Below are 23454 nucleotides of genomic sequence, written 5' to 3'. Positions count from 1 at the left end.
AGACATATCACAGATGATGATGAAATGATGCAAATCAGGATCATGGAAATGGAGATTGGTGGAAGACGTACATAGTATTGTTTGGCTCTGTATTTCCAACTTCCTTCAAGTCCTACATCTGCTCCGAATCCAACCAATCATTGAATCGTTCATTTGATCTAGTATTGGATGATTATAATCAGAGGAAAGACAAAGGTTAGATATCAGTTTTGGCCAAGAAAAATTATGCATGAAATAGAGTCATGAAGGGACGGACAATGTGTTCAAGGCTGGTAACTAACGTTTAATGACTTTTGGCGCTTAACTTTTACAAACAAAAGACAATCACGATGTGATGATGATATGATGATGAGCTAATGGATCGACTGATTTGGGGGAGTCTTGTTCGAAAAGATGGATTGCGTGATTGTTGAAAGGCATCAGCAGCGGCAGCAGCGGTTGATAAGAGCAATGTGTCTAGGAGAGAGATCCTGTGGGTGTGATTGAATAGAGCCACGTCGTCGTCGGGTAAATGATAGATTCAAAATGATGGTGAATGCAAATTGATCCACATTAATTGATTTCTGCCCATGTGCAAAACTCAAAAATCACACTAATGGTAGATTTTGTCGAGTTTTGTAAGCGAACCTGGTTTGCGTTTAATATTTATGATCTTGACACACCAGATCCCAGCTTCATTTTGATTACAATACAATCTAGATTTCTTCAAATCCAACTTGAACTTGTTGAAAGAGTATACTTATAGTCAAGGCTGCACCTTTCTTTTAGCATTTGAATAAGGAAGACAAAACAAAATCTTGTTTTGAAAAAAAAACGTCAAATTTTTTTACCAAATAGAACAATAAATTTTATAAGACTTTTGCATTTACCCTCGATTAACTGAAGGACAATTATAAAGTCTTGCATGGTTTTGTTGAGTTAAATTGAATGATTGTTTCAAAGGAAGGTCATTTTTAATTGGTGGAGAGATGAATTTGGTTGGATTTGAACTATAAAACTTCAATTAAAGAGGGCATCAAGTCTTGCGGAAGTAGCTATTGAATTGGACTAAATTGAATATCTTCAATCATAGCTTGGAAATCGAACTCCTTGGCCAGTTGATGACTTGGCGAGGTTGATTTGGATGTGGTAACTGGGTTGGTGATTAACTGAATGGTTGGTCAGATTCCGGTTGCTGTTTGAAATTTGAAATTGTGATCAGTAGGGGGAACAGGTAAGGAGGAAGAATCAGGCAAGGAAAAAGAGTCACTTGAGGGGCCAATGTCTGTGCACGCAAGGGGCCGGTCCAGGCGCCAAACAAATTGGGAGCCCTTTGATTTGTTTTCTTGATATTTGTTGCCCCATCAATGATGCAGGGGCTACAAATACGTTAATTAACAATCAAAAAGGGGCTCATTTGTTAATCTGTGCCCTCTTAGGGAGCCCTCGAGGTCCAAACACGCAAATTATAGGCTAAAATCAGTGGGGTGTCATTGGGTCACGCAGGTTTTGGTTAAAACCCGGGGGGCTCCGGATATCAGCCGAGGGGGCTCTAAATAGTGGGATCCTTGATTATATTTGTCAATTTTTAACCCATCAATCATAACATTTTCAAGCAACATCTTCATCATCCCAAATCATCCCATTGACCTCGATCTAATGATTGTTCAAAGAAATTAACAAATTGCTTTTGAAGATGTGATGTTGTATGGACAAAATCTCAATGTGTACAGAAGTTGGTTGTGTTTCACGCTATAGGTACCGCCACATTGCTTTCCAAAAGTAGCCGACCTTCTCAGCCCTGTACAGAGGTGTATTGATATCCACACAGATCCATATCCAGGTTGTTGATTTAGGACTGATGGATAGAAGTTTGAGATTTGCTCATTTCTCTTTGAAAGTTTTCGAAGAGATACTTTGATCTTATCATGTGAAATCATTTATCAGAATTGGACATTTCCAATCAGGTTGTGGGCGCGAACCAGGGTGCGCCGCACAGGGGTGCAGACGCACCCGAAAGTTCAAAAGAAGGGGGTGCGCAGGGTGCGAGAGGGCCCAGTAGGGCCCAGCCTTTGAAAGGTGTATCAAGTCTTCATTTTCAGTCTTCAGCTTAATGCCACATGCTACGATGGCAAAGAATGATTCAACCAACTCCAAGTTGATTCAGCCAAAGTCTAAACAGGGGGTCCGATGGCAAGGTTTGACACACAAATTGGTGTTTTTTGAAGCAGGTGTATCTGCACATTTGGATCCCAGCCTTTATGTGGATGAACCTGGATTTGTGACTTTGATTCTTGATTTTTGATTGTTTGAGAAAAGTTGGTCTTCTGGTTTAGCTCAAGAGTCTCATACAATTAATATTCCAGACAGTCCTGGAGTGACCTGGGGTGTTGATTATCTCTTTAAATGATTTGCCCAAGATTCCCTAACTTTGTTTTCTGCTTGGAACTCTATCCACATGATGTAGATGATTTGTATTGAACCACAAGAGATACTTCCCGTCATTCATTCATCCAAAAAAGGCCAATTGAGATGTGAGTGCGTCGCACCCTTTGCACAGGGGTGCAACATGTTTTTTTTGAATGAAAACTGCTGCACCAGTGCGCCTGAATTTTGAAAACACGCGCCCACATCTTGAATTTCCAAGCAAGAGATTAAGCTGAGGATCCAAATTGGACAAATGAGCATCTGCTTCTAGATTGATTTGCTCGTTGAAATTGGTTTGAGATTTAGGTATGATGATAATGATATATTCATCTTGAGTGGATGGATGGGTTGATAACAAATTCAATGAGATATGAATTGTGAATGAGGATTGTAAATGAGTTTTAATAATTGAGATCAAATTGGGTTGAGTTTTGTTTGCCAATTTTAAATGAGATGTGATTTGAAGTGAGGCGGCCGGTGATTGAACAATGGAAGGAAGTGTCTAGCTGATGGTGTAGCATGAACAATTGCGACGGCAGCCAAGCGCAAGGTGTTGAGAGTGGCAGTGTTGAAGGCAAGCGGACTGTAGAGTAGGCAAGCCAATCCGTAAGCAACATTGCTGAGCAGTAGGAGTGGCAGGTAGAAAAAGAGAGTTCCGGCGTGAGCAGGGCAGGGCACTGGCAGGCGCTGGCTGTGAGGGACTTGTGGCAAGCAGATTGCAGACTGAGAAACCCTAACTTAACGACAAGCCCACTGTGCCAGGTGTTTTTTTTGGACTTGTCCGCCCCTGGCACAGGGGGCTTGCACATTAAACATCAATCATTGCGTGACTAATAGTCTCCTTTTGGTGGGTGTTTTTTCACTTCACTTTTTCACCCCGAGTCACAAGTCCATTTGTTCCAAAAAAAAAGTCAGATGGGCTCTATTGAGTTCTCAAGGAAATGGCCTCTTCAGAATCTTGACAGAGCTTGTGATCGTGTTGATTCATTGAGGCTCCTTATTTTTGGATTTGAAATTTCAAACCCCAAGATTGTTATGTGTACCCTCAGAAAGGCTCGAGAGATGGGAGTGTAACAGTATCAGTCTTATCCTGAGACTCACTCGCTCTGAGACTCTCTCTGAGACTCTCTCTGAGACTCTCTGAGCTACAGAAAATAGTGGCTTCTGTACACTCGTCATACAGTGTGGTTGAGAATGGTGACACTCCATAGTTCAATATTGATTCGTTTCTCAACTCTTGTTATATTTCTTACATGGTCACTAATTTCACTTATGGCATTCTGAAATAAGAATCAATCATATTCAACCTAAAAATCTTGCCATTTCCTCATCTGACATGAATCTGACCATGATTGATTGGTTCAATTTTTACTTGGCCACATGATCAATGTAAGAATTGATAATAAGAAGATGAATCGAAATACAAAGTTTTTGTCATTTTCATGTTCAATGTGATCAGCATCAGAGCGACTTCAAGATGAACTTCAATAATCTGTTCCTCAGCATATCCATCATATGTTGTTGAGCTCAGCTTCTAATCTCAGAATCAAAAAAGAACCAACTTGGCATCTCCCTCTTATTGGCCAATGAAGCTAATTCAAACTTCTCCTTCTCTTATAATTTTTCACAATCAAACTTGACCGTTTGATTACCTGGCTCATCTTCCATTGTTTTTACTCTTGAAATGATATTTTTGAAGCTCTCGATCCTCATAATGGCTCTCAACCTTTATGTTCATGTGGCTAACAGCGCGGTAAATTTTTCAAAGCTTGTTTTTCAAACCAAATTACAAAGATGTCTTGAATAGTTTTCTTTCATCATTCAGAATTAGACTGTTATTTTCTTTTGGAGCGATTAATTGTTTTAACCTTCTTTCACTACGCCAGATCACTAATTTACCGCTGAGTAGAAAAATATCACCAATACAGGGGAGGTCAGAAAAATTTGAAAAAATAATGATTCAATTCATGGGTGCTGTCCCCTCATTTTGCATATTTTTGCATATTTTTGCCATGGTTTTTGAAGTCTCCCCAAACCAAAATGCTTACAGGGGATATTATGTCAGAAACTCAAATTTGGTCCAAAACTAGCGAGATTTGGGCAAAAACTTCCAATGCACAAAAATATGAGAATTTTTGTTCAATCATCTGAACACTTGCAATTTACGGAAGCCACATGATGGCTCTACAAGGTTTATTAAGGTGCTGAAGCCATTGTAGTAATGACTTCTATGCTTATATATGGTTCCTGCTGTGTACGTCTCTTGATATATCTCACCCATTCTTGGAGACACACAACTTTTTTGTGCACCCAAGCTGTAGAGCCAGAGTGGCATTCAGAATGTCAAGACACCAAAATTGGGTTTCTGACATTATTTACATTGTGGTTGTAAAAATATGAAAAAATATGCCAGATGATTGGAATGCACCAAAGGGCACAACCAATATTTTTTCATATTTTTCTGACCCCTCCCAGCTTTTCCATAATTTGCTATGTCTGCTCAATTTTCTAAACTCAGCGGTGAATTTGCAATTTGGTGTAGTGTTTATATCGTCTCTTTTGCTTCACTTTTGCCTACTTTTCACAGAGCTTATGTGACTTCCCAATTCTCATTCCTACCCAACCACTTGATTCAATGTTTTAAACAAATTATTGTAGGTTCCTTTTTGCCTTTGCTTCCTTCAATTTGTTCCTATTTCATTCCAACCCATCAATTGTATACCTTTGTAGGACCTGGAATTTCAGAGAATAAAAAAACGCGCCACTTGAGAAGAAATTGTACTATCCCTGTATATGCCAGGTATTGTCTCAGGGAGTCTCAGTGAAAGACTGATACCGCAACTCTCCGCGAGAGATGGTCAATTGACTCCCTGTAATGTCTTTGAACAAACTTGTTACTTGTTTCCTAGCTGGATTTGTGTGAGCTGGCACATTTTGATTCTCTTTTTTTCTAATAGAAGTTAGGTAGAAGATGCTGAACTCATACCAGCCAGTTTCAGAAATAAGATCAAAGTAATCTTGAATGAGATAGGATGGATTCCAACCAAAAGTGACCCAAATTGCGCTTTTTGGGGCTATTGGTCACGCCAGAGATGTCGTTTAATGTGCAAGTCCCTTGTGGCTTGGCTTTGTGTTACCGTGAGCTTTTGCATGATTGGACTTGGTTTAAGTTAGAGAAACCGGATACATGATGATGTTTCATGGCAGGGTAGAAAAGTTGGAAGTGTCTGTTGCAAGGGAAGGCGGTGTGGCAAAGTAAATGAAGTGTTCTTCTGTCTTGGAATTGGAAGCAGGAGATGGTTGTCTGTGTTTGTGATTTTATTTTATAGATTGGTAGGCATTTCTGTAGAAGTAGCAAAAATGGCCTCAGCAATGGGTAATACAAAATTAGTAGAAAAGTCTTTAAAGTCTATTTCAGGTAACGAAAAAGATAGCAGGTTATGACTTTTGACTTCCAACCCCATGAAAGATTATCAGAGCGGACAAGTTTCAGATTCAGGTTTAAAAGCGTTTACATCTTATAGGGATACTCATTTAAAGAAGTTAGATATGTATGTCAAGTTAACAATCTTCAATGATAAATGGATTGAGTTAGATCACATGGTAGATGGCAATAACACATCCACCAAAAAGAAAGACAAGCCAACAGGTCAACCAGCAAAGAGCGAATGGTGGATGACCTTTTCAGACTGGACAAGAGCTAAGACTCTGATGATAAAGTATTTGATACAAACTTATTCTCATGTACCTTTTGCTAAAGAGTAAGTGGAACTGTGATGATTGTTAATAAACACTAAACTGATTACATTAATGATAATTTAATAGTTTGGAAAAACACTTTGAACAAGTAGAAAGCTTGAGTTTGAGACATGGATGGTTAACAGCGTTTAGATATGATATTATGATCAGAATGGACGTTCTATGCAACAGAATAAATGGAGCGCCTGGAGATCCAAAAGTTTTCAGAGAAAATTTCTTGGAAGAAGCAAAAGTGCAAACATCCCTGTTAGATGATGGCAGAATAGGACCCTGGAAAGCGCGTACAGACCCTCCTAACAAAACACACTTTTTGGGTATTTGCTTGTGCACACAACACTCCACTACTTATGGAAGTGCACAGTAGCTCATTGTGTGCGGGAAAAGAAGGGCTATCTTATGATACCAGCCTCAAGTTTCTTGGAGTGCTGGTTGAGGAGAAAAATGCAAAAAACCTAATTTTTTTTATGATCCTGAGCGGATTCCTACATACCGGGGCCGGGTCTCTACATTGGTTTTGACCCGAAACCGCTGCCCCTACTCTAGTAAAAGTATATGTACTAGAAAGCTACGGTCTTGTTTAACCTGTTGCAGTTTTCAAAACTTGGAAAATGATCATGGTCGCATGGGAAAAGCCCAAAACCCAACAAGTACGAAACTCGGGTACCAATTAGGAGGGTGTATTTGGGCTCTCCAGGGTCCTGGCAAAATACTTTTATTAGATAATCGTAAGTTAAATATTTCATACAAAGTATGGTATTAGCAAAAGATGACTGGTAGAGTTTTGGTTAGCCTACGCAAAAGGAAATGTAAGAGAAAGATACAGTCCAATCACCGGGAAAGAGTATGCAATAGGGTTCAACCATGACTCAATAGATGTTGATTTAACGGGAGATTTAGACAATAAACACACCACGTCTTTAAAACCACCTATGTTAGAGAGAAACAAGAATTTTAGGCAAAATGATAGTTATGAAAGAGGCAACAGAAGGAACAATAGAGGTAGAAACGTAAGGAATGAAAGATCTCCTGGACCATATCAAAAATTTGAAAAAGGAAAAGAGAATTATGATCAAAGAAACAAAGGAAAGCAAATGGAAAGATCTACTTATAAAGATGATTATCCTCCTTGCCAGTCTACGTCTAGAGAAAAACAGACGTAAGCCTTAGTATATTGTAGTTGTCTTCTTAATAGATTGTGTTTATGTTATTTGTTTTCTAAAAATTTGTCGATCGTTTTTTCCATTTGTTGTTTGTAATGTTTGAAATAAATCCAATAGCTTTGAAGTCAATTTTCCAAGCCATGATAGTATGACAACTACACAATTGAGTTGTCCAAAGGCAAACAGATTTAACAACTGGCTGTCAAATGTGAAATGCAATATGAATATCAACGTATGGAGGACACAACTATTAGAACATGGTTTATCTGAAAAATATGAATACTTGCTTGATGGTTTCAAAAACAGTTTTCACCAAGGTGTCCCATTTCATACCGTCAAAGATTTAGACTATTATTGTCCACCCAATCATAGCTCGGCAATAAAAGCTAGAGATAAGATCAAAAAGAATATTAAGAAAGAAGTGTTAGCAGGTAGGATGTTTGGACCATACAAAAAAGAAGAAGTGTTTCAACAATTAGGTTTCTTTAGAACTGACCCGCTTGGTGCGGTTGAAAACGGTGATGGTACATTTAGGCCAATTAATGATATGTCATACCCCAAGTTTGACAAAGAAATCCGCTCTGTAAATTCGTACATCAACAAGGAAGAATTTGAAACGACTTGGGACAACTTCAGGTTGGTGGTGTTATTCATAAAAAGGTTGAAGGACAATGTGCTAATGGGTATCTTTGATTGGGAGGGTGCCTACCGACAAATCCCAACACACCCAACTCAGTGGCCATTCTTGGCAATTATGGATTTTGATGAAAAAATCCTTATCAATATAATGATAGCATTCGGAGGCGTAGGTGGATGTGGGTCCTTCGGAGGTCCAGCCAACGGATGGAAAGATTTGATGAAAGCTATCTTCAAACTGATGGAGGTTTTCCGTTGGGTGGACAACAACTTAACCATAAAGTTGAAAACAGACACTACAACAATGGTAGAAATAGTAGTGAATTGCTGGGTGTTAAAACTAAAGTCACAAAATACTCAGAGTTTTCCGTAGAACAAATGTTTATCGGTTTCTTTTGGAATTGTGTCAACAAAACCGTTCGACTACCAGAAAAGAAACTCTTAAAAAGGCAAAGAGAGATAGATGACTTTCTTGCGAAGACTGATTGTACAAAGAAGGAATTGCTAAAATTCAACCGTAAACTGAGTCACTTGACACTGATACTACCTCAGCTCATGTGTTATTTGGTGGAAAGCTTTAGCTTTGTGGCGGCATGGAAGACACCAAGAAGACGGAAAATATCAGATGACATAAAGGAAGACATTGGATATTGGAAAGCTTACGTTAGAGATTTGTATGGGTTCATTCACGGTAAAGCAAGATACATGTAAGTAAGTGGATTGCTTGTTAGTGATAGACTGAGAAGAGTTTGAAAGGATCATTTATTTCAAAACACAGCATAAAAATGAAGGACACAAAGACATGTACATGCAAGTAAGAAATAGAAAGAGACTAGAGAAATCAGAAACAAAAGAAGACAAAAGACTAGAAAAGCTTACCTATGAGTTCATTCACGGTAAAGCAAGATATGTGTAAGTAAGTGGATTGCTTGTTAGTGATAGACCGAGAAGAGTTTGAAAGGATGGAGATCAAACTCTTCAAACTCATAGGTGGCACTTTATAGTAAAACAGAGACAAGAAAACATAGCTAAGAGTTAAAAGAGACAAATAGAGATGTAGCTAGTAGTGATCATGGTGAGATAAGATCATACTTCACAACGTGAGAGAAAAGACAAATAAGATCACAACACAACATGGAGTTTTGTAACCAACACTACACAAACACAGAGAAAGAAACATATCTTCATTTGCTACTAATTGACAATTTGAACCCAACAAAGATCATCCCCAACCACATTGTCAAGAATGTGGGATGGGTCGGAGACGCTTTGACCAATTTTGGAATAGGCATCATAATCGGGAAAGCCTGGAGCCAGTTCAAGTGGCTGCCTGGCTGGGATCATCCAGAAGGCCGGCCCAGGATGAGAATTGCCTGGGCTGAGACCGTGGCAGTGCACCTGGGTCTGTTAATGTTGAAGAAAAAGTTAGGCAACGGCCCGGTTGGATTAGCAGGCCACAGTTTTTCTTGCCTGACTGATAACACGATGACTGAAGGCGCAACACGGAATCAAAAGTCTAGGGACTTTTGGCTTAACCAAGAATGGCCTGTTGTGCAGGACTTGCTAGTTGAACTGGAATGCAATTTGAACTTGGTCAGAGTCAAGTCGGCTGACAATTAAGCCAATAAATTGTTGCACGGTTTGGGGCCTTTTAAGTCACTCAACAAACTCATAAATATCGACGTTCCTGCAGACTTGTCCAGCCTGTTAGTACAAGTCTTTCCGCCAGCACGGATCTCTTACAATGTCTGCCAAATCTACCCTCTGCCAAACCGCTCCACATGTCTTTAGAAAGCTTAATAAAGTCAGTGAGGTTATCCTTGAACATGGGTGGGCAGCTTCTACAATCAGACAGTACACTGCGGCCGTCAATAAATACTTCACTTTCATGAACACTTCAATTTTTCCTTTCCCAGCCTCCACAACAAACATATACCACTTTGTTGTTTGGTGTGGAGACAACAAACATCAGCATACAGTAATAAGCAATACCACAAAGCACTACTTAACAAGCCTGCGTATGTGGCACACATTGCACGATGTCAACTTTCCATCTCTTAATCCAGACCAACTACGATTGGTGTTGAAAGCAGGAAAGAAGTGTGAAGTTCCACAAATCTCTAGATCACGTGTTGGTTTGACACTGATGGACGTTGACAAGTTGATGAGCAAGTTACATGGCACTTTTCTTCCTAATCTCACACTCCGCGCTATCATCTTGGTCGGTTTTTGGGGCCTCACCCGATTAGGTGAGCTGACAAAATATGACGACCACCCTGATGTGTTTATCAGGCGGCAAGACGTATCCTTCTCTGCAGATTTCAGTAAAGCAACCATCATGCTCCAACTTGCAAAGACGGCAGTGCCAGGAGAAGTCCAACTTTTACGTTTAAACCATCAACCAAACCGGCTAGATCCAATCAAAGCTTTACAAGACATCCTATCTATGACCAAAGGGCAGCCAACTGAACCGCTCTTCTGTGGTGTATCGAGAACTCAGGCGATGTCCAAAAAGAGCGTCCTGGAGGTTTTGAAAAAGCACCAACCACCTGGTGGGTTTTGTTGGTCGGGTCACAGTCTTTGTATTGGTACGGCATCTCTGCGTGCAAACTTTGGCTGTTCCTTGAACTCCCTACAACGGGCGGGAAGGTGGTGTTCTGATTCTTATAAGCTATACGTCCACCGGTACAGTTCAAATGTCTTACGTAGCACTACTTTGTTAGCCCACAAGATGCGCTTACCTGTTGATTGTTTTACGTAATCTTAAGTTGAGTTGCCTTCCTACAGTCTTTGTGCCCAAAACGGTCACGGCAATGACTTACTGGTGAACCTGTGCAGAGAAACATTCTAAGCTGTATACTTTGTTTTGCTGAGGTTCTAGTCCGGGTGTGCTCCGTTGTGAGCTTGCCTCCATGAGTGCGGGATTCAAGCCCCTTCGCAGGGGCTTGGCTCATAGAGCCTTTGCTCCCTGTGGTGGGGTTCAAAAAGGCTCTTCTCCCGCTGTCATTCTGGCAGCCGCCTATTAGGTGCTAGGCGCTGAAGTGGTACACTTCTCTAGCCCTGGGAGGTGTGAGCTAGGTTCCACCCAAACTTACTGTCCTCACTCTTGTTAGATCAAGAGCAAGTACAGTAAACCCTAACCTAGCAATTGAAGGAGATTCCTATTAACCTACCTTCACGCTCTACTTGTCTCCCCTGCTTGTAGGAGGAAAGACATGGATTGTGCATGATTTTTTTATGATAATCATTCTAACTAGGTCAAGCAACTGTGTTGGAGCGGGAACCCAACTTAGTAGCTGTCCATTCAAAACTGATCTCCTTGGCATGTGACATCACCAAGGAAGGATGTTTAGGGTTCATGTGCTAAAAGGATAGGTTGTCATTGAGTAATTCACAAGCGTGATTCAGGAGTATATGTTACTCAAAGGTTACATACACCAAATTAGCTAATTACACATGCACATCTATTTGTAAAAGATCCTATGAGATCATCTACAGATCGCAAGATAGTTGTTCACATGATCTTCTCATTGTAACATCCTCAATGTTGTTCTCTCATACTTGATGTGTGTGTTTTTTTGTTGTTCTGACGGGTATTGTGAGGGTTGAGTACTTAAGAGAGTACTCAAGGCTCACTAATTTGGGCTAGAGGAGTTGGGTAATTTTAAATAATCAAATTTATATTTCAACCATAAAGTAATTACAATAAAATTATATAGAAAATAGGGAAGGGAGAAAGGTACTGGTCTGTTTGGATAAATCCAGACAGACTTCAGTTAGATGACTCATAAAAAGGAGGTTTTCAATTTATAATTATACAGATCATAATTGATGAAAACTGGATCCAAGGTTTTCCTTTAATCTTCTTATTTGACAGATTACAGAGTGAGGTCTAGATCACTACACTGGTTGTTCTTATGGTCACCAACCTAAGTAATTGTATGTAAGCCACTACCCTTTGAGTTGTTGCAGGTCACCAACCTAGTAAGAATCTACTTGGGGAAAGTGAAGGATCCAGAAAAAGGTGAGGGGTGTATCACTTGCGTTTAGTCAGGAAGCTGTCTAAAGTAATGAAGTAAATCACTAGTCTTATTATTATCAGACTCTTGATTATAAGCTTCAATATTACTTTGAAGTTGTTCTTTAAAAGTGAGGTGTAATAAAAGCTTGGGGGAAATCCCTGAAGGCTGAGAGAGGAGGGGTTTATATACTCTCCTCTTTAAACCTAAATGTAGTGATATATGTCTCTATCACTACATTGGTTCAGGGTCGATCATCACTAGATGTTATGATCATTGCTAGCGGTACTTAATTACATATACATGTTACTTGTAATATGTAATATAAGCATTTTAACTCTTGACACTGAGTTATGAGTAGGGCTGTGACCCGCCCCTGAGTGTGACAGGGCGGCCCCGGGGCATCACCCGGCCTTGGGCAGACCCAAGGGGATCCAGAAAACACTTGAGTCTAGGTCTAATGTCCATTTATTGTGGATATATTCAAGGTATCGGCGGCACCATTTCATAATTGAGCTCCAGATGTATATCAGAATACTCCAACAGTAGTAACAATAATGCTGATAACAATTCCGAAGATTTCAATTATGACAGCACTGTATACGCTAACTCAGGAGCTTATAAATACAAAGGTGATGTATGTACTACTATTAGTGGCAATAACTTCCATAATTCTAGGGACGGTAACAGATCTAGTTCAAACACAACTAAGAAGACTTCTGGCATTTAGTACAATTAGTCATGTAGGATTTATAGTACTATGTCTAAGTCTAGGGACAGAATCAAGTAATAATGCTCTGATATTTTACATAGTTCAATATAGTCTATCAACCATTCTCATTTGAATACGTATTATTGGTTACAAGAATATAAATCTAGAATCTGTAATACGTGGAAGTAGTAAAGATTGAAAAATGGTAAATTATATATCAGATATGAGACAAAGTTTTAGTAGGTATAGTATAATTACATTTAGTATAGTAATAAGCCTATTTTCAATAAGTGATCTACCGCCACTAGTAGGGTTCATCGCGAAGATGAATGTACTATGATCATCAGTAGAGGAGGGAGCCTATGTAATTTTTATAATTGCAATTATGAGTTCAGTAATTAGTGCTTCATACTATCTAAAGATGATTAAGATTATGATGTTTGACAAACCTAGAGAATCTGGGACTAGTAATAGCAATAGCAGTAGCAACAGCCATAGCAGTAGCAACAGCAATAGTAATAGTAATAGTAATAGTAATAGCAATAGCAATAGCAATAGCAATAGCAATAGCAATAGCAATAGCAATAGCAATAGCAATAGCAATAGCAATAGCAATATCAATAGCAATAGCAACAGCAATAGCAATAAGTCCTCTTCACGCTTTCTCAATTGCCACTTGCACTGCTTTTATAACTCTTTTTATACTAGACTCTGAACTTCTAATAAATAGCATTGAACTAGCTCAATTCACTATTTAATATGACAATAACAGTTCTCATTTTTTTGTTCTGTTTCTAGTAATAGTTCTTCTTCTTCTAAATGTCCTACTAGCACCAAGTAGACCCTATCCTGAAAGAGTCTCTGTATATGAATGTGGTTTTAATAACGTACATAGTCCTAGAAATACATTTAGTATTGCCTTTTATATTGTAGCTATTCTATTTCTAATCTTCTAGGTGTATAAAATTGTACATAAACTTTATATCAGCCTACTCAGACCTTGGAGAGAGCCATGGGACCTAACTCAAAAGGCAATTTTTTAGATTATTCAGCAAAAGAAATGACGGGCACCGGGGCGGACCGGGCCGCCCAGGTGCTCACAGGGCTTTTATGACCCTTATTAAATAGGTTTTGGTGTGTCAGGGCGCGTACTGTCTGCTTCTGGAAAACCAGCGGGCACAGTAGGCCGGGTGGGGCCAGGGCCGGGTCACAGCCCTAGTTATGAGGTGTGAATGATGTTTTATCACATATTACATGTTGTTTTCAGTGTACATGTATATGTAATAAGTGTCTTTGGTATATTTTATTACATGTTACATACTTTTACTAAATTGTATTCATATGTAATTAATCTTATATATAATGTTTTTAATGTTACAAGTTGGTTTTGGGTACATGTCCATGTACTCAGGGCTGACAGGTATATAAACCCTTGATCTTGTCTTTTCTTTTTTGGTCCTCATCCTTTACAATGTCAATTAAGTTTGCATCAGTTTTTAAACTAATCAATCTGTCCATATCAACCTTCAACCCTTAACAGCCCTTTTGCAGTTGTTAGCCACAGATTTGTGGTTCTTTTTGCTGTGTCTTACTCTGATTACAATTGTCAGGTGCTGTCCTACATATGTCAAACATATGTAATTGAATTGTAACAGTTATATATCATGTGTGAAATGTTTGTTTCCTTGCTCAATACGCTTCCTTATTGACAGTTAGGTTGCCTTGTTGATGGTCACATCAAGTCACATTGCCTTTTGAAGGGATCACATCCCATGGCTATCACAGATAACACACAGGAATGTAAAGCCATTCTCCCATGGTGGAAGGTATTTGCTTCTTTTGTTTGAAGCACAAATCACAATCATTTGGCCATTGCATTTATATGTCACAATACCCTCAGGTGAACTGTATGGCCTTTCTGATCCTGGCTTCTCTGGCTCAAGACTATATGAGTCTCCCAGCCCGTTTGGCCACAGTCAAAAGGACTTTCTTGGCTGCTGCAAATATCTTCAGCTCCAATTGTGTTTCCCTTGTGCCAAAAAACCATCATGTGTTGTGTACATTTGAGGATTTGGATCAGGCAAGGTGTACCTTTAGCACTTAAGTATACCAAGGTGAACAAAGCAATTGAGGCTTGTGATGGCAGGAATGTAAAAGGTGGAACTGTCAGCCAGGGCATAAGTTAGCTAAGTACTTATCCTCTAGCTGACATATAATATGTCACACCTTCAACAAAATGTCAAATGACATATTAGTCAAGACCGTATTACAAATAAAAGCTTTTATATTTTTCTATCTTTCACTTTATTTCAGAATTATATTTTCTTTTAGTCATATTTCATACTTTCTATTCTTCTCTTTTTTACCTATTTCATTCATACATTCTTTTAATTAATAATCAAAAACCTGGGAAAAGTGATCATGAATTAATTAACAAAGTTATGATCTCCTGAAATATGTAGCAGTTCTCAGTTATAATACTTGATTGGGATTGGGAACCCTTTTCGAGGATTATTACATCTAAAACTAAACTGGACTCAACACTTGGGAAATGTTATTCCGACAGTCTGAGAACAGTTACGGATTGACAGTGTGATTGATGGAGTTGATTATGGGATTATGCTTACGTGTTTGAACAGATTCATTCTATGACGCATCTATTTGAATATACAAGTTACAGAATGATGGATATCCGGAATCGAGTGGAGTTCATACTAGTCTTGGTTGTTTGTGATGCTTTGTTGAAAAGGGTATGAAACCCTTGTTGTTTTCTCTCTTTTATGCTTTTTCTGCATTCCTTTTTACTACCAATCAATCTAAACAATTAGTTTACTTTAATCATCACTGTGTCCAGAATATTCCAGCTACCTTTAAAACTTAACTTTAAACCTATCTGGTTAGTATCAGCCATGTGCCAATTTCATTCGTATCCTTCTTCTTTAGATTGTTGAGTTCCGGAATTGTGACTACAATTAAAATCTCTGATTTGAGATATTCTCATCAACTCCCTACTCATCACTTGAGTACGCTTGTTGACAGGAACTTAGGATGGGTTTTCATATTCCATATTTTTTATTGTTTCTATTTCTTTTGGATCAACACATGGAGCAACAGATCATACAATACAAACAAAACTCCACTGATCCTTGAGCGGCATCCAACCACCATTTTCACTGTTGCAGATGTTGTGCGTCACACATTGCAGCAGATAATCTCATTGCCCTCTTCATTGCATCTTTTGGGGCCAAAAAATAAGTGCTGCAATGCGGCTCAACCCCCCGTTTCCAGAAATGCAGCCCAGCGGCCCAGCATTGTCCTTGTGATTATCTTACATGTTGCCACATTGCACTTTGGCACACAACACAACACAACAGGTTACCTTCCACTTCTACTCCCTCCTCTTCTTCTATTCTTCATTCTACTTCCTTCCCTTTCTCCTTTTCATTATCTCTTCTAACTGTCTTGTCTATTTGTGACTGGAATTCTTTAGATTCATCTTGATTTAGGTGTTTAAGTGTGATTGTTGGGATTTTGAATAGGATGGGTTGTATTAGATAAAGAGTACATACATAGAGAAATATATCTTGGTTTTCATAAGAGAAATAAAAGAAAAAGGAGACTTCTTGATATCCAGGATTTTTAAAGTATATAGAATAGTATTGGCTCATGTGGGTCTTTCTAGTTATGTCTTTTGAAATGAATTGAGAATTCAAAATATGCTACGGTCCTGAGACCTGAATTACCTGGAACAACTCTGGCCCTGAGGGGCCAAAACCACAAATTTATAACTAATACAATAGTGGCTCTCAAACCTGACCCAGTTTCAAAAAACCCGGTTGCCCCAGTGGAATTTTTGGCTGGGAGCTGTCAACAAATGTCAACTTGATACACAAAGTTACTGCCAAAAAACAACTGGGTCAACTGGGTTTTTTGAAAACCGGGGCAGGTTTGAGAGCCACTAATATCTCAACCCTTTTGGGGGGCAGTGAGTGATAAAAAATAATTTCTTTTGTTGCTAATAGATATCAGACTGAAATTAGGATAGAAAAAGATAATAGTGTTTTGTTGATTCTAACTTGATGAGCTAACAAAAGAAATTGAAATCTTAGAGGACAAAAGACCATTTACAACTTTTACAGCTGTATGTACAAAAAAAATCTACCCATTTCCTGCTGTGCTACATGTCCTTACAGATTGATCCTTGTTGAATGTCTTTTGGAACTTTCTTGATCTCATTTCAGAATTGTAACTAAACCTTCCCTCCACTTACTTCTATTCCTGTTTGTCCAAACCTTGTTCCAACTTCCATATAGTTTCAAAGTTTGGGAAGATCTTATCAGTGTTGCCCATTTATGTATTTGGGTAGTAATGATATCTGTTTGGCTTGGGTTTGATCAGATACTTGATCTCTGCAAAAAATTAAAAGACTTTGTGCTACTAAAACTTCAAAGATCTCTTCAATGCTGTGTAATCAACTAGGTGCAGGGAGCTAGAGGTCATTGGAAGGCGGGAAAAGTTTTGCTACCGTCTGTTGCACCTCTCTTCTCTTTGACTCTGGGATATATGTAATCTTTACATGTGCACCTAGAATATGCTTGCCCTCCCGCCTACAGTGGAAGTACCTTACCATGTTGTGCCTTTGGTCAGTAGTATCAATTAAAGTTCTACTTTTTGTCTGGGTATTTGTAAAACCTCAAGTGGTGTTCTGAGCTTGTGGGATCAATAGTCAACAGAACAAGCTTGGAATTCACAAAGGGCACCTTGTTAAAGAGTCTAAAATACCCCACAGCACCTCTGAATTCCCAGAGTATAAAGTACTGCCAGCTCCAGGTAAACTCAACAGCCATTTTACTGGCTTCAAATCCTCTCTTTAGAGGTCAACTAACTGCAGTCTTCACTTGGGTGTACCAAGAAGATATTATCTTTTTGTCAGCACTTCATCTCTTTAGTGAAGAGACAGCCCAATAGTTACTGACCCCTCACAAAACTCACATCACTACTGTCTAGCTCAACACAAGCCCCACCAATCGCAGAGACATTAAGGGTACACAAACATTACAACCCATTTGAAAAACCCATTTGAGAAAAAATAGAAAAACCCATTTAAAAAATTATTTTTTTGAACAGAAAAATAAATTGGGTCCCTCTGGAATTTTCTGTTCAAAAAAATATTTTTTTGAATGGGTTTTTATATTTTTTCTTAAATGGGTTTTTCAAATGGGTTGTAATGTTTGTGTACCCTTATTGTTTGGGACTTTCATTAAGTTAGCACTACTGTTGGATCTCATGTGTGCTCAGGTGACTTGGTCAGTTTGGCTTTTTTGAACCCCCAAAAACCAAACTTTGAAAAACCACTTTCATATCCTCACTTGAACTTGAAATTTGATACAAATCCATTTTCAACCCTTCCACTGCCATCCTCACTTCAAATACATACCTAGTTCACAAAAAAGGAATCTTCAAATTTCAAAAAGCGGAAAAAGTAAAAGCATGCAAACTTAAAGAAAATGTATTATAATGATCAAAAAACATGAGAAAAGTTAAGTTTAAGAAAGTTTTTTTTTGTAGAATATATCTTGGGCAAATCTTTTTCTTTTCTTTGAATGTTATGAATCTCTTGTTATATAGAGATTCTGATAAAATCAAAACAGAGAAAAAAAGAGAGAAAAGTGAACCAAGAGGACAAAACCCAAATCAAAATCAATACTGTAGCTTTTAATCATGAGTCTCGGGTCAAAAGGAAAAATCAAATCAAAGCTTCAAATCCCAAATAAGAATCATCCATCATATATAATTCCATACACAAGACACATTTTTTTTTAAAAAAAACCAAAAATCATAATCGGGTTTTATTTTTCATTATCATCATCATGACATACTTTGATCAGTACTGATTTCTGCTTCTTGGTTAATTTCACCACTAGGTGCCATTCCAAATGAAAATCCACCTTGTGGCGCTGCTGCTGCATCAGTTTGAAATGCAAATGTACCAGTTTCATCCACTTGTGGTGCATTAACTCCACTCTCTTCTCCTTCTTCATCAGCATAGTACTGTAAAAAGATATCAATTAGTCAAATGTTCTCATCAGAAAAATAATCAAGATCCTAAGAATCAACTCACTTTATCCATAATGAAGAAACATTTCTTGTAGATCTCCAAGTTTTCATGATGCTGTAAGTTATGGATGGTATGCATGCCTCCAGCTTCTTCGATAAAGGTAGCATAGATATTCATTCCGTTGTTGATTTCTTTATCCGCTTCACCTACTTTCAAAATGTTGTCTAATCCATCTAAAGCGACTTGGATGATCTTATTATCAAGTGCTTTTAATAAGTCACACAAAGGTTTAATACAACCTTGAGTGACGAGATAACGAATTTGTTGAGGGTCTTGTAATCCACCACTGGTAGCATTCGAGATGGCCCATGCGGCTTCCTTCTTAGTCTTGAAGTCGGCATTTTGTAAGATGTTGATGAGAGGTGGAATGATGTTGGCTTCGATAACAGCTTGGATCTGGAGAGGAGATCCAGCAGTGATGTTGGAGATTGTCCAACAAGCTTCTTTTCGAATCCCATCCTTTGAGGAGGATAAGAGCGACAGAAGTGCAGGTAGAGCACCTGAGGCGATAACAACTTGAGTTTGGAGGTCATCACCAGTCACGATATTACCAACCGATCGAAGCGCAGGTGTTTGAACAGCAGTCGAAGAATGCCTTTTTGGAAAAAAATATCAAATCAAAGACATTAGCACTCCAAAAGGTTGAAGTGGTTCTCTATTCTTCGGGATGCTCACATCAGTAGATCTACTAAGCGTCGTACAACTCCTGATTCGATGACGGTTTGAATCTTATCATTTGATCCATCTGAAAGATAAGAGATAGCCCAACAAGCATCGATCAAGACCTCTTCGTCCATTGAGTAGATCAGTTTTGTCAAGACTGTAAGAGCAGGGCAGATCTAATCCAATCCACAAAACCCACAAGAAATGGAAGCGTCAGTATATAGAGTGAAGCACAGGCGTCCAGTGCATCGGATAACCTCTCAATGAATAGATTGGATTTGAATCGATTGTTACTAACCGCATCCCAGTTGGGTTGAGGGTTTTTACCACGACAAAAGTTTGAAAGAGTCCAAGTCGCGTTTCTGAGCATACTCAATTTATGATTCTCATTGAGTAATGCCAAGAGAGGTCGAAGTGCTCCTTGAGAGAGTACGTAATCTCGGCATTTAGGACTATCACCAGCAATGTTTCCTAAGGCCCAAACAGCCTGTTCTCGTACATCTGGTACAGGTGAAGATAACAATTCGATGAAGATTGGAACGGCTCCTGCTTCCATGACCACAGTTGTATGGTCCGATGTTCCGGAAGCAATGTTGGTAAGAGCCCAAGCTGCTTCAAACTACAAAGGGAATGAGAACAAGGGATCAGTGATCTGAAGACCGTTCAATCGAGATCTAAGGGGATGAAATTGACTTACTTGGATCATAGAGTGAGGGCTGCGTAAGAATTCAACAAAACGAGCCACCACACCACATTCAATGACTTTTTCAATGGGTGGGTTTCGCTCTTTGGACAACAATTTACGGAATTTAGTCGTAGCATCAAGTTGGAGATCAACCGTATCAGAGAATACACCCTGAATCATTATCGGAAGTTGTTCCTGGAGCTATCAAAGCAAAACCGAAATCATAGTAAGTTCAGGAAGTCTGATGGAAGTATGAGGATAAAGAATGCTTATCTGACCTGAGAGTCGAGTGCAGTGGCAACACTTTCATCACTGTGGAAAGAAGCAAACAATCAAAGTTTTTTCGCGCGTCAATCACGGGAAATAATCAAAGGAGAGACAACTAGAGATGATAGAAGCAAAAGATGAGTGATAAAGAAATCTAAATGACTAACTCAGAATCGGGACCAGAAGCATCGACTTGATAATTCCTACGTTTAGCAACAGTTTCATCTCGTTTAGCTTTTCGAATCTCCACTTGTTGTTCTTCTCTTCTTCTTCGAAGTTCATCACCTTTGAAGAGACTAAAACAAATCAAATGTAAAGGTAAGTGAATTGAAGTTGAAGTTGAAGTTTCAGACAAGTTGATATAGATAAATCGAGCTTACTTTTTGTTTTTGTAGTTGCCTTGACGGTGAGCAGGGGCTGACATGATGATAGAAGGTAAGAGATCAGACAGATAATCGATTGAGATGTATAGAGTGAAGTGAAGGTTTTAAGATAGTAAGATGGTAAAGTGAAGTATCGATTGGTGTTTCGTGAAGAAAGTTAAAGGAAAACTTTTGATGATGATGAAATTCTAGAAGATTCAAAACTTAGACCTAAATTTGAAATCATATGTAATCGAATCTGTCATCCCTTAAGCTTAGTTTTGAACTTTTGTCCTCTCCTTCCAGACCATCACAAAGCCTTCCCATTCTTCTTTCCTCATTTTCCCAATGCCTACATCCAATCGGAAGACCCCTTTCTTGCAGGCACAGCTGACCTTTCTCCAGCTTGGGTAGAAGGATTTTCAGAACTTCCTCCATCATAATGGATACTTGAGATCACGACATCTTGCTGTACACAAATTTCCACTCCGTTGTGTTCCCCTTTTCAGGAAGTCTGAAAGGGTTACTGCCATCACGATCAGCATCCGTTATGGTCCATAGCCCTCTCTATTCATCTTTGAGATCTTACAATTGGGCTAAGATCTTCTTGATAAGACGTTTGAAGAAAATTTAGGTGTCTGCTGCAAGTAACTGAAACATTGTTGTCAGGAGATAATCCATTCAACTTGATCTTTAAATCTTCTTGAGATATCAAGGTTCAACGAGGACTACAAATAATTGAAGGATAAGTCTGGAAGCCAGTAGAACTGTTAACTTGAGTCCAATTCTACGAGGAACGAGACTTGGCCTTGTTTTGGTATGCTTTATACGCTTAGAAGTTTGGTTTCAGTCACTGAAAGTGAGCTTTGAAGGCCCTTTGATATTTTGACCATACCTTCTTGATATAGATGATTTCAAAAAGCCTGAAGACTTTCACCAGCAAAAACTCATGCGAAATGTCAAGGAATCGTTATCAGGCTTTGTGAAAGTATATAAAATTGTTCATCATAAATCATCCATTCAGGATGGTTCAAGTTGATCAGACCAAGAATAGGCAAATCATCCTTCACAATCAAAAAGCTGGATCAATTATTATCTGTACTATAGCTAGACAAGTGAGAAATATGTACTTTTATGTACTTCTCAGATTATATCCCAAGATGTTGATGAATACGCAACAGTGATGTCCTGATATTTGCTGGTCAGAAAAAATCCGCAGGTAAGAATTGTGGACAGATTATGTATTTACAAGTTTGACAGGGAGCAACTGAGACAAACTCGAGACATAAATTCAACAGAAACAAACAAGAACCTTGACCTTTGCTCCAGAACAAGTCTATGGATAATCTATGGATAATATTGAAGCTTGTGATCTCATGTCTCTGGATTCAATAGACCCACAAAATTCCATTGTTGTTTCAAACCCCTGAATTTGGCCACATTCTTTACAATGATCAAAGTTTCCTTCAGAAGATCCAGTCAGACCCAGCCTGCAGATTAGAGTAGTATGCAAAGCCAATTTAGAAGGTTAATCTCAGTTTTATCCTTGTTGCATGTACACCTCTACACCATCCACTGCTTCACATCCAACTGGAATGGCTTGGATGAAGCTTCAAAGTTGATAGAAGTGAACAGGGATTACAATGACATTGGTGCCATGGTTCTGACACAAGAACAATTGAAGATATTCTAGATACAGCACATCATCACAGTGACACAACGGAAGAAGGTGAACATTCTGTTGAAGGTAATCTCAAGGTACCCTCAAGAAATCATTTTGAAACAGGGGTGCTGATCATAGTTGATTGCAAACCTTTCCAACAAGGGACCATGTTTTCAACATGAGAAGTGAAGTATTTATCTCAGAAGCACACAGAAAAAGACGCTCTAAACCACTGGGATCCCTTCAAGATATACAGGGCTTTATAATTAAGGCCTCAAAGAAAAATCACATCACAATTGATGGTATCAAGGAGATATCAAAAAATCCTCAAACCATCAGTGAAGATGGAGGTTCAGTTAAGGACCTCACCACAAAAAAAATCTATCAGGTGATGTAGTTAAACATGGGTCAGCAAACAGAACAGAGATAAACAGTTTACATCATGAGAGAACAAATAAGCTGTGCATACAATTTGAAAAGCAGTGTTCAAGAAGATTTGAGATTGAAGTAGTATCTTTGAGTAGTAAAAAAATTCCTCCAGACAGTGAAAATATGGAGTCAAGCAAGCCTTCTTGTCCTCTTCCAATGATTTACTCTCTCCTCATCAGAAATCTAACCAAGGGACAATGGGATCACATTCAAACTTTGTCCTCATTTGCTGTTGTAGTGCTTTACAAGATAGATTCAATAGCTGGAAAAGATCCGAGTACTCATTGATTAAGTACATGGATAAATACAGTCTATTTAGGAAGTACAATGACCCAATTTTGAGTGAAAGATCCTTGAAAGCTATGTTTGGACCCGCCATCATTCATGAAGACTCTGTTGATAATTTGAAGGGGGTAACAGAGCTGTTATCTCTATAGCAGTTGGATAGAGAGAATATCAGGGGGGACCTCCTGCAGTTGCAAAAGTATAACATTCACCAGGTCTTAAGTGTGTGGATAAAGTTTCACAGAGAAAAAGTGTTGAATTTTCTGATATGTTTGGTGGAACTGTATTAC

At 38.8% G+C, this 23454-nt stretch overlaps 3 protein-coding genes across 3 annotated transcripts; 1 reads left to right on the top strand and 2 right to left on the bottom strand.

The window, feature by feature from the left end:
- Window positions 1–12495: 12495 nt before the first annotated feature.
- MELLADRAFT_33885 (uncharacterized protein) lies at window positions 12496–12825 on the top strand (the record flags this gene model as incomplete). Its single annotated transcript, XM_007406463.1, has 1 exon — window positions 12496–12825. A coding segment is annotated over one exon (330 nt), but the record flags the coding sequence as incomplete, so codon positions are not given.
- A 7-nt stretch (window positions 12826–12832) lies between these two features.
- Window positions 12833–13471, bottom strand: MELLADRAFT_60731 (uncharacterized protein; the record flags this gene model as incomplete). Its single annotated transcript, XM_007406456.1, has 4 exons — window positions 12833–12862; window positions 12951–13026; window positions 13142–13343; window positions 13444–13471. 4 exons carry the CDS (start codon window positions 13469–13471, stop codon window positions 12833–12835), a joined length of 336 nt encoding a protein of 111 aa, XP_007406518.1.
- Window positions 13472–18131: 4660 nt separating this feature from the next.
- MELLADRAFT_42367 (uncharacterized protein) lies at window positions 18132–20960 on the bottom strand (the record flags this gene model as incomplete). Its single annotated transcript, XM_007406455.1, has 8 exons — window positions 18132–18743; window positions 18814–19405; window positions 19486–19649; window positions 19772–20092; window positions 20171–20359; window positions 20437–20470; window positions 20593–20721; window positions 20806–20960. 8 exons carry the CDS (start codon window positions 20847–20849, stop codon window positions 18561–18563), a joined length of 1656 nt encoding a protein of 551 aa, XP_007406517.1.
- Between the last annotated feature and the right edge of the window lie 2494 nt (window positions 20961–23454).

This window comes from Melampsora larici-populina (genome assembly GCF_000204055.1).
Source record: "Melampsora larici-populina 98AG31 unplaced genomic scaffold MELLAscaffold_6, whole genome shotgun sequence".
Taxonomy (NCBI): Eukaryota; Fungi; Basidiomycota; class Pucciniomycetes; order Pucciniales; family Melampsoraceae; genus Melampsora; species Melampsora laricis-populina.
This window is presented reverse-complemented; position numbering and strand designations above follow the sequence as displayed.